Raw genomic sequence first — 12,238 nt, forward strand, 5'->3', positions numbered from 1 at the left:
TGATATATGTTGTCAGATTCATTTCCAAAAACTTAACAGTTTACAGTCAGTTTACAGGACTGAAGTTCTGTAAGCCAAGCATCACTTTCCCCCTCTTCCAGTAAGAGTACCTGCCTTTTTTAGTTTACTTCATTTGGTGGTATGCTTGGGCTGCAAGGGCCCAATCAGATTTCTTCCCTTGAGTTTTCATATACAGAGGCCCAATCAGACTTCTTCCCTTTCATATACAGAGTTGAGATATTCTGTCCTTTGGAGATTCCAAGCTGTATTGCTATAACTTGGAGCTGTCGGCTGCCAGGATTCCTGACTTATGAAAAAAACTCTGCAACTGGGGAGAAGGAGGGCAATACAAAGAGAAGCTGAGATGAGACACTGGGGTTGAGATGGAGGGTGTGAGAGGGGGAGAGAAAGAGGGTCAGAGAATAAGAGGAGTGAAGAGAGCAGAGGAGGGAATGGGAGATAAGTCGAAGAATAGAGGAGAGAAGGAGAGAGTTGAGTTCCTCATTTCAGTGATTCCTGAGGCCAATGGTGTCCATAAGTCCTTTTATATGATTCAGTGAGTTTGAATGGGTTTTCTGTGGCTTTTTTTTCCCCTGAAAGAATCCTAATATACAGTCCCACTTATTCTATAGTTTCAGTTTAAATTAAAAATCTATAGTATGAATTTCCTATTCTAACTTATACTGATACCAAGTGTTAGTCATAATTAGCATCAGTATTAATTACTATGCATATCCATGCTTAAACTAAAAATGCTAAATTGGTTAGCATTTGAATCAAGCTTGGTGACAACAGAAGTAAATACATTTTAAATGGACAAATGAGGTGTTAAATTAGTATTAAAAGTTTATGGGATATTTATTCTTCACCTCAAATTTAATAATAGGATCATAACTTTTCCCTCTTCATCCCTCTCTAAGCTGCCTATTTTTAGGTAGAAAAATTCCAGGAAAAGATAAATTTTTTCACTATCATTTAATTTTTGATTTGTTCTTAAAAGATAAAATCTTATATTTATTTCCTTTAAGAGTATCCAAAATATTTCTTAGCTTTTTGTAATGCTTGGATTGTATCTGGGACCATATTTGAGTGTACCTTCCATCCATTCCAGGTGTCTTGAGAGGTTCCCAAAGTGAGCTGGTTGACATATGCTATTGATTCGAACAATTTCTAAGTCTTTCCCCATAAAGAAGATGTGTGAAGGTCTCTGGGGAAAAAGGAGGCAGGGAATTGGTTAAAATTGTTGGATTCTCAAAGCACTTTATAGTGCTAATTTGTATAGCTAATCCAGAGGGAACTGCAAAAAGTAGCATTTCCCAAACATTTTTTAACCATGGGGCACCTTTTTCATTTAACAGTTCATTTGCCATGTGTTTGATCCTGGAAATACAGCAGTAAACAAGATGAGAAGCTCTTTGCTTTCTAAGAATTTGTAGAACTTAGAAGCCATCTGCCCTGCTGGAAGCTGAGAACAAATGAGCACCCACATATCATCTGCCAAAGTATGTAAAAGCTATACAGAAACCTAACAAATTATCCAAATGTATGTGTCCCATGATCTTGCATTTTTTTATATATTTGCTAAATGACCCGGAAGGCTAGCCTTTCAGTTAGAATGTTTGGATTCCTTGTCACCTTGTTCTCTGATGGCAAAGAAAGAGCGGATTCCTGGCTCTCTGCACAGGTATGGGAAATCTTTGTCCCTCCTCTCAATTTTGCTGTCAACCTAAAAGTGCTAAAAAAGAAAAGAAAAGAAAAGGTCTTAATAATGGAATTAAACTTAAAAAATAAAACTAGAAGAATACACAAGAATCTATTAAAAATGGGTCAGGGTAATAAGGAAAACAGAGATCTGAGTGAAAGCTAGACTTCAAAATGTGTTCTGTAGTAGATTTTTAAAACTGTGTGTCACAAAATGCATTACCACAACAAAATAATTAAAAATAGAAATACGTAGTCTGATCATCTTTTTGTAAACACATAAAATATAGCATCCCTTTGTGATTTTTGTTCTGTTCATTTACTTATTTGTGATTTTGTTTCTTTAATTATTTGTATTTTGTGTTTTCTACAATATGTGTAATATGTAATTTTGAGTAGTTTTAAAAAGTTATCATTCCACTTTCCCAAATTAATGGAGAATTATTTAGGTAGTATCTAAGTACTAGCATCAGCACTTTGAGCAACGTCGGGAATGCTTCTAAATCCCTGCACCCTAAAGTACATTTTCTCTACATGTTTGACTCAAGAATACCATCAATGAAAAGTACTCCGTATTTACTTTAAAAGAACAAACTACTTAACTTATCTCAAAACTACCAAATGCACTTTAAAAATTTGATATCAATCAATTTACTTTCTTTCCCTGAAACCAATTTTCAGAGTTTATCTATAGCTAATGAGTAAGAGTTACATGGTATGTCCATTCACACAGCTTTTTGTGAAACAGAAATATTTCATGTTCATGGACTTTGCTAAAATGTTTTTCACCGATAGCCCCCTCTTTACCGCGTACGCTCATTTGGATTCTCTTCCAATACGTTTGATTTTTAGTTCGGCACTAAAGATGAAAAGCGCAAAACTATTTTATTAAAAATATTGATTTTAAATTTAAACTGTTGAGAATCAATGGCCTGTGTAAGAAAAGTCAGAGGGGAAACCGCGAACGGGGGTGTTCTGTGTAAAGAGCACTGCTAGGCCATGCCCTGCTCCTTATCAGTTCTGTGAGGAGACACCGTGCAGTCAAGTGTAACTCATGTCTCTCGGCCTCAGTTGCAAAGAATTAGAGAACCCGTGGCACTGTGTTGTCATCGTTGATGCCAATCAACAGCTTAAATTCATGGCACATGGACAAAACCTGCACATTCACAGTTCTCCCTCCTCCCGCACTAAGTACACTGGCAAATAAACATTGTGTTGGAATAAGGTTACAAATGCTTTCTGAAAATGTCTGTAACATATTCTAAAGAAAACAAGGGGAACTTTTTTCCCCTTTTCTTTAAAATTTTTAAATTAAATTTATTGGGGTGACATTGGTTAATAAAATCATATAGGTTTCAAGGGCACAATTCTATGATACATCATCTATATGTTGCTTTGGGTCATCTATATCTGACCCCTTTTACCTTTTACTACATCTCCCTACCCTCTTTCCCTCTGGTAACCACCATACTGTTGTCTGTGTCTATAAGGTTTCTTTTTGTTTGTTTGTTGCTTTCAGTTTCATAGCCTACATATGAATAAAATCATAGGGTCTTGACTTTCTCCCTCTGACTCATTTCATGTAGTATGGTATTCTGAAGATCTATCCATGTTACCACAAATGGCAGTATTTCATCTTTTCCTGAGGCTGAGTAGTGTTCCATGCTACACATGTACCACATCTTCCTTATCCAATCATCTATTGAAGGGCACTTCAGTTGTTTCTATTTCCTGGCCACCACAAATAATACTACAATGAACATAGGGATACATATATATTTACAGATAAATGTTTTTAATTTTAGGAGGTAGATACCCAGAAGAGGGATTTCTGGGTCACATAGTAACTCTATTCTTAATTTTTCGAGGAACCTCCATACTGTTTTCCATAGTGACTGTACCAAGTTACATTTCTACCAGCAGTGTATGAGGGTTCCTTTTTCTCCACAACCTGTCCAACACTTGCATTACCTGTCTGTTGATAAACAGCCATCTAACAGGTGCGAGATGGTATCTCATTGTGGTTTTGATTTGTATTTCCCCAATAGCTAGTGAAGTTAATCATCTTTTCATATACCTGTTGCCCTTATATATTCTCTTTACAGAGCCAAAGTTGTCTTTCAAAAATGTAAATAAGTTCTCATGTGTTCTAAGTTTAAAAGTTTTGAGTGACTTCCCATTGGTATTTAGAATACCATCTGAACTTTTTACTCTGGTCTAAAGATACTTAAGATCTGGTACCTGCCTGCCTATTTCTTTACCTCCATCTGGTGCCCCTCTGTCCTGCTCATTGTGCTACAATCACACCATCCTCCTTCATATCCCAAAGCACACCAAAGTCTTTCTTATCTCAGAGCCTTGTATGGCTGTTCTGGCTGCTGGAATGCCTCTCCTTTTGGATGTTCACATGGCTGCATTCTTCTCATCATGCAGGTCTCAGTTCCAACGGTGTCCCTTCAGACTCCTTCCCTGCTGAGCTATGCAAAACAGTCCTTCTCCATTATTATCTATCACATCCTTATTTTTTCCAAGCTTTTCTAATGATTTGTCTCATTTACTCACTTGTTGAGACTTGAATGTTGGCTCCATGGATGTGGCTTTTTATCCTGTCCGCTGTAAGCTACAATATCCTCACTGCTTGTTGCTTCAATAATGACGGTTTACTTTGAAAGCTAGAATAAACCTACAGCATCTTGACAATTAGCAAAAGTGAATAATTGCATTGGGAATCTCAATCCTGAATGAATTATGTCTAAAGAAACTATAGTTTTCTACAATGTGTAAATTGGACAAAAAGAAGAAATTTCTCGTAGCTTCATCCCTCATTTCCCTCTTTCCCTTTTTTTAAAAAAACTTAGACTGAACACGTTAGAGCCCACCGGAGCCAGCAGCGCCTCCACTGCCGCCCGCTGCCAGCACTGCATCGCCAACGCCCACCATGTTCCATGCCGCCCCCTGGTGGTTAGCGCACGTCTAACTCCTGGTCAGTTGAACTCCCACCCATGGGGACAATTTGCATATTAGCCTTTTATTATATAGGATGTTATGTGTATGTGTGGTGGGGGGAGGAGAGATAAATATCAGTTAGTGATAACGATATAATACATTCCTATAGGGGCCCTAACCAGTTTGGCTCAGTGGATAGAGCATTGGCCTGCGGACTGAAAGGTCCCAGGTTCAATACCAGTCAAGGGCATGTACCTTGGTTGCAGGCACATCCCCAGTAGGGGGTGTGCAGGAGGTAGCTGATCGATGTTTCTCTGTCATCGACGTTTCTAACTCTCTATCTCTCTCCTTTCCTCTCTGTAAAAAATCAATAAAATATATTTTTTAAAAAAATACATTCCTATAAAAATATTGAAGTAAAGTAACTTTGGAAAGAAGGCCTTAAAGATTTTCACCTAATGGAAGTCATGTTCATTTCTTTTTCTAAAAACTCTCTATATTTTATCTTTAAATGAGGCTCTTGAAAGTTAACCAAATATGTCTTATACATTTTGATATGTACCATCATTCCTGTGTAGATATGCTATGGCAAGTCTATGGGAGGAAAGGAAGGCCCCCTAGAAGGGAAAAGGTGGGGAGAGGGAAGAATGACAAAGGACCCTTTAAAAGTTACATCAATTCATAGCTTCCAGGACACTTTCAGTGTTACCTACAATGTGGAGGCTCAAATATATTTGTTTATTATAAACTGGGCTGCATTTTTAAATGACTTTTAGGTAACACAAATGGCATAATACGGTAGCAGAAAAACAGAAATGACAAAATATTGTAACAATTTTAAAAGGAGAAACTAAAAGTGAAAGTAATTATAGTATAGTAGAGGCCCGATGCATGAAATTCATTCAAAAGTAGGCCTTCCTTCCCCTGGCTACCGGTACTGGCTTCCCTCTGGCATCTAGGACCTGGGCTTCCCTTCAGCACCTGGGACCTGCGCTTCCTTCGCAGCCCCGGATTTCATCCGGAAAGTCGTCCAGAAGGACGTCTGGTCTCATTAGCATATTACACTTCTATTATTATAGATTATAGAATGTTGTATTTTAGGCACTGCCATATATACTTAAAAGGAATTAGAGATCATTGTACATAGTTATGTGTTCTCAGTGAATAGTCCTTGCTACATTATTTATGCAAGGACCCTTTATAGAGAAGTACTAGCATTTGATACAATTGTGATTTGCACCTGTCATCATAAAATCTTGATTTTGTTTTCAGATTCACAAATAAAAATGACTCAAATTGAAATTTAAAGAAAAACCTTTTGATTAAATCTATCAGAAGGGATAGCAGTGTGTCTGTTCAGCATTTAATGGTGAAGTCTGGCTTCTGTTGACCTTTCCAACAGGTTTATGTTTGATATATCTAATTTCCTGAAGTGTTTACAAAGATATGGGCATTTAAAAAAACAAAAACAACTAGTGGCCTGGTGCATAAATTCATGCACACTGAAAGGAAATTAATTATAAGAAATATTTAAATATTGCTATTCGCCCTTTCTCTATAATAGAAATGTCAACCAAATTCATGAATGACAATGACAGATCAAAACACACATGTGCTATTGGTGCCAGTGAGAGCTTTATATGTAGTGTGCATGTGCAAGTCAACTTAGCCTTTCATATACACAGAATAAACTTGCTTAATTACTCCTGCTTTCTGATTTAGCTAAACTTTTTCCAGCCCAGTGAAGCACCCCAACTTCTCTTTCAGGTAATTGTCAGCAACGCAACAGTAAATATCTACATGAAGCAGATTATTATTGTAGATCATGCAGGGAGAACAAAGGGTAAAATATTTAACTGCAGCAGTGTTTGACTGTATTCTGTACAGTGAGAAAACCTGAAGTCATTTTCAAGGTCCACCATTTCTTACTTCTTTTCAGTCGGGTCAAGTTTCTAAGCTTTCTAAATCTCCGTTTTCCAGCTAATGAAAAAAAATAGGATTCCACCGAGTCTCCTATCTACCTACTCCAGAACTTCTGTGAGGATAAAATGAGATGAGGCACGGGAAAATGCTTCACAGACATTTGGTTAAAGTGTAAAATGGTTCCACCTGGCTATAAAGCAAGTTGTGTTCCTAGGCTGAAGAAACTGCAAGGAGACTAGTTGCTAGGAAGAGGAAGCTGGACGTTGCTACGTGATGTCATTACCCAGTGCCCACAGCCACTGTTTCCGGACTAGGCTGGGCTATGGGCCACATTTTGTGCCGTGGGGTCATGGCAGTGTTGGCTGTGACTTGGTGGGCTGCTGCTCCGGGGTGGTGGTAGGGCCTGTGTCCCACCTGGGGAAAGCTGAGTGTTGCTTTGTGGGCGTCAGGTCCACGGTACCATTTTTCTGTAAATGGCCAGTGCATGTCACCGCAACTCCTGCATTGGGTGTCTGTCCCCTGGTGGTCAGTGTGCACCATAGCTATCAGTCAGATGGACACTTAGCATGTTAGCCTTTCACATATATAGATATTCTCACAAAACTTTCCAAACATTTTTAAAGGATCTTTAAAATTAATTTTGCTTACATTACAGCAAAAGGCTGTTATTACAGAAAGGCTTCAGAGAAAAAAAATTGTTATTTGAACTTAGAACTTCAAGGATACACTTATTCATATAAAAGGAAAAAAAGTTTTCTGATGGTTAGTTTTACTTTTTAAATAGAGTGAGATTGAGATGGGGTGTTTGTAATGAAAATGGTTAAGGAAACACATTACACCACGGTAAGATTCAGAGTTCCCAGCTGGTGCTGGGAGGGTGCCAGGCCTGAGGAGGGCATGGAAGTGCTGTGCTCCTCCCCCACACCTTGCCCTATCCATCTCTTCTATTGGTGGTTCAGTTATATCATTTATTATATCCTTTATTAGAGGCCTGATGCACGAAATTCATGCAAGGGCCTTGGCCCCAGCCCCTGCCACCACCACTGCAGCTGGGGGCCTCTTATGCCTCTGCCTTGGCCCCCGCCTACTGCAGCTTTGTCTGGAAGGAAGGACATCTAGAAGGACATCTGGTCTAATTAGCATATTATGCTTTTTTTTATATAGATAATAAACTGGCAGGTGTTTCCCTGTGTTCTGTGAGCTGTGATAGCAATTTATTGAACCTGAGGAGTGGGTCATGGAATTCCTGATTTGTAGCCAACATAATCAGAAATATAAGGAATAACTTAGAACTTGCGATTGGTTTCTCAAGTAGGGACAGTCTAGTACAGCCGTGGGCAAACTATGGCCCGCGGGTTGGATCCGGCCCGTTTGAAATGAATAAAACTATTGAAAAAAAAGACCATACCCTTTTATGTAATGATGTTTACTTTGAATTTATATTAGTTCACACAAACACTCCATCCATGCTTTTGTTCTGGCCCTCCGGTCCAGTTTAAGAACCCATTGTGGCCCTTGAGTCAAAAAGTTTGCCCACCCCTGGGTTATGCTAATATGCATGCATACAAGTCCTTTGGTTGCTCTCTAACCCCCCTCCCCTACTATTCTTGTTCATCAAATTATGTTGATCATTATATCCCACATATGAGTGAGATCATGTGCTAGTTATCTTTCCCCGACTGACTTATTTTGCTTAGCATAATGAATCCAGTTTCATCCATGCTGTTGCAAATGGTAAAAGTTCCTTTTTACCACAGCATAATATTCCATTGTGTAGATGTACCACAGTTTTTTATTTTTATTATTTTTTTTTCATTTTTTTTTTTTTTATTGCTTAAAGTATTACAAAGGGTATTACATATGTGTCCATTTTATCCCCCCGCCCTAGACAGTCCCCTAGCCTCCCCTATCACAGTTTTTTAATCCACTCATCTGTTGATGGGCACTTAGCTGTTTCCAAATCTTAGCTATTATAAATTGTGCTGCTATGAACATAGGGGTGCATATATGCCGGAAGCCGGTCCATCCTTACTGCTTGACACAGTCGCTGCAGGAAAGAAACATCTGCACAGCATATGTTTCAAGGGATCTGGCGTATATAGTATACTGTTCTTAATATGTTTGCTCCCCTTAGCGCTGTGTGTTTTAACCAAGGTCACCTCTCCGAGAAAGGTTGTTTCCCCAGGTAGGGATTTTTTCCCTGAAGTCAGGGAGGGGATAAAACTCCTTAACTAAGTGCCAGGCAGGTAGTTAATCACTTTAACTACAAACAATCATGCTTAAGCTACATAATCTTTACTCCCTGGAATGGAGATAAGAAACGCCCTAACCTCTGTAATAGAAATTGACAGGATTAAAATCAACTGGTATGAATACGGATGTAACAAGACAATAAACAGCAGAACCTCTCTGGAGATCCAGACCAGAACTTGGCTGGAGATCCTGGCTGGAGATCCTGGCTAGGCTGCTTATCAACTGAACACTGTCTTCGTGTCCTTCCCTCTTTGCCGACTCCGTCTACGCCTTTGGGGACCCCTGGACCCACTGGGGCTGGACCCCGGCACATATATCTTTTCTGATTGGTGTTTCTGGTTTCTTGGGATATAGTCCTAGAAGTGGGATTACTGGGAGTCAAATTTTTAACTTTTTGAGGAAACTCCATGGATAATTGTTAATATTCAAGCATTTTGGATATAATTTGTTTTCATGGACTTAGATGTTTTAGACAAAATTTGTACATTGCAATACAAAATCCAATGAAAACATAGGCATAGTTTATTATAACTGTGTGTTATTTGTAACATACTACTGTATAGAGAATTGAAGACTCCGGTGACATGATAAATTTCTTCTTGCTTTGTTGCTGAGTCAAAAGCTGGTTTAAGTCTCTTTTTATTAGCTGGAAATCTAAAATAAAATAAATTATAAAATTAAATTTATTTTGGGCTAGAAAGTAAATACACTTGCTTGGAAAGATATTATTGTTTTCTGTAATTTTCAGACATAGCTTAAAAGATGAAAAATACTTAACCTTGTGTGATATTTAACAGTAAATATGATTTTTTAAAAAGCAATGTTTCAGAATTAGCTTATCAAGTGCTAGTTGAAATTATTCTTCATGTGTTTGAAGAATTAGATTATACTTAGCATCTTTACAATGTGGGCTCTTAATAGAAACTATTCACTTGATTTATCATACCCACTGAGTTGTTCTTCCAAGTGCTCTGAGGTGTGCTATATCTTTTCCATTGTGGATCTTCTAGGGTCTCCTAAAGAAAAAGAAATTATACAATTAATGGTTTATCACAAATACAACTCAGTTATTTTGAACTTGAACCTGGGAATCCCTTTTCAGGGATATCTACCCTAAGCACTTGTATGATAAAGGTATGTTTCCCCTCTGTCACCAGGGCAGATAATATTGGCCAAAGATCGCCACAACAATATCTCCCCTCCCCTCATATTTTCCTCAACAGTTGACCTTGCCACTCGCCCATCAAGAGGTGGAAATGAATTCCCCTCTCCTTGAATTTGGGCTAGGCTTAGGACTCTGTCATCAACAGAACGTGGAAGAAGTAACAGCCTGACTTCTGAGGCTAACTCCAAACGGCTATGCAGCTTCCACTCAGTGCTCTTAGGATGCTTGCTTTGACGGAAGCCAGTCATCATATAACAAGTCCTATCGCCCTGAGACTGTCATCCTGGAGACCATGAATAGGTGCTCTAGTTCAGTGGTTCTCAACCTGTGGGTCGCGACCCCTTTGGGGGTCAAAGGACCCTTTCACAGGGGTCACCTAAGACCATTGGAAAACACATATATAATTACATATTGTTTTTGTGATTAATCACTATGCTTTAGTTATGTTCAATTTGTAACAATGAAATTGGGAGTGACCACAACATGAGGAACTGTTATAAAAGGGTCGCGGCATTAGGAAGGTTGCTCTTCTTGATAGTCCCTGCTGAGCCCAGCCTTCCAGCCATTCCACCAAGGCTACAGGCTGTGAGTGAAGCTGTCTCAGACTTTTCAAACCAGCCCATCTGTCAGCTGAGCATCACTGTTGGGTGACGTCAAATGATAGCTAAGCCATGCTTGAATTTCTAACCCAAAGAATTCTTGTGACATAGAAAATGCAACTACAACAGCCACATGTTGGGGATATGATGACTTATTAAAGAAACACTCAGAAGGAAAAATAATTTAGAGCAATATAAAGTATGCAAATAATGCAATGAGATATGGGAAGTTTATAGATACAAATAAACATGTTAATTTGATACTTAACTTCCATATCTGCCCTTCTGTTTTTGACTTGAAGCCACTGGAACTAATCTAATGAAATGCGTTTTCTCCTTGCTTATGACAAGTCTCAGTTTCCAGGTTCCCCTTCATTTCTTATATTCTGCTTTCCCTCAGGCTCTGTACGTTTCCTATTTTGTCCCCATCTCACACCCACCACAGTTCCTGACACAGTCCACTGTGTTCTCACCCTTTACTTTCTTGCTCTAACAGAAACGTGGCTGTCCTCTGCAGACACTGCCAGTCCAGAAGCCCTTTTTGTTTTTCTTTTCCTCAGTATTCTTACCATTGGACCTGGATATAGGTAGGCGTCCTTCTTACATCCTGTTCTCCTTCAGGACCTTTGGCCTCCCTCTTCTTCCCGAAGTTCACATGATCAATTTATCCAATCAAGTATTATGATCTAACTACAATTAATTTTTGTATTGGCTCATTGTTACTTTTCGTAATTTAGCAATTTCAATGTACATGTAGAAGATTCTTCCACCTAGAGCAGTGGTTCTCAACCTTCTGGCCCTTTAAATACAGTTCCTCATGTTGTGACCCAACCATAAAATTATTCTCGTTGCTACTTCATAACTGTAATGTTGCTACTGTTATGAATCGTAATGTAAATATCTGATATGCAGGATGGTCTTAGGCGACCCCTGTGAAAGGGTCGTTCGACCGCCACAGGGGTTGCGACCCACAGGTTGAGAACCGCTGACCTAGAGTCTTAATTCCTTGAGCTCCATCCTTTTAAATCTGGACCTTCATCCACCCACAGTCATTAATTCCCATGGCCATACTTGGACTTAGTCATTACCAGAGACTGCAAGTCCTCTTCAAACTCAAGTTTTCTGTGTTTAACTACTTGACTAACAGCTTTTATCTTTTTAGATCACTCCTTCTAGGACACCAACCCCAGGAATTCTTCAAACTGGGACCTGCAATCCTACCACCTTTCCACTGTTCCTCCTCACATTAGTGAATTCTATTCCTTCTTCATACAATTTAAATTCCAGGGTCGTTCACTCCCTTGCATGTCGCCTGACTTCCTTACCCTTCTCTCACTTTGTCATGCGAACTTCACAAAACTGTAAACTCAACTCTGCCCATTCTTCTCATGCACAGTATTGCTCAAGTGGCCTCACTTTAAACATTCCTAGTCCATTCATTCTTCTACATTCCTAGATGTCTATTTAAATGTTTTTTTTTCTGTTTTCTTAAAACTCCAACCCTCCACAGGCATTATCATTTTCAGCTGATGATTCATTTCCTAGTTTCAAGAGGGAATAAAAAACAGTAGGAAAAAACAACTTCCTCAAGTTCCGTGTCAAGAGTAACTCACCCATGCTCTCTCTTCCCTGTGCTCCCTTCGAAGGCCAC

At 39.0% G+C, this 12,238-nt stretch overlaps 1 protein-coding gene across 1 annotated transcript in view; it reads right to left on the reverse strand.

Moving 5' to 3' along the window:
* Positions 1–9,285: 9,285 nt before the first annotated feature.
* Positions 9,286–12,238, reverse strand: part of TTC29 (tetratricopeptide repeat domain 29) — a 151,537-nt gene continuing 148,584 nt past the window's right edge. Inside the window, exons 12-13 of the mRNA XM_036314703.1 lie at positions 9,770–9,839; positions 9,286–9,477 (exon numbers count right to left, since the gene is read on the reverse strand). Coding sequence (XP_036170596.1) covers positions 9,805–9,839 — 35 coding nt within the window. The 3' untranslated portion in view covers positions 9,286–9,477; positions 9,770–9,804. The remainder of the gene's footprint in view (positions 9,478–9,769; positions 9,840–12,238) is intronic.

This window comes from Myotis myotis, unplaced genomic scaffold (genome assembly GCF_014108235.1).
Source record: "Myotis myotis isolate mMyoMyo1 unplaced genomic scaffold, mMyoMyo1.p scaffold_m19_p_6, whole genome shotgun sequence".
Classification (NCBI taxonomy): domain Eukaryota; kingdom Metazoa; phylum Chordata; class Mammalia; order Chiroptera; family Vespertilionidae; genus Myotis; species Myotis myotis.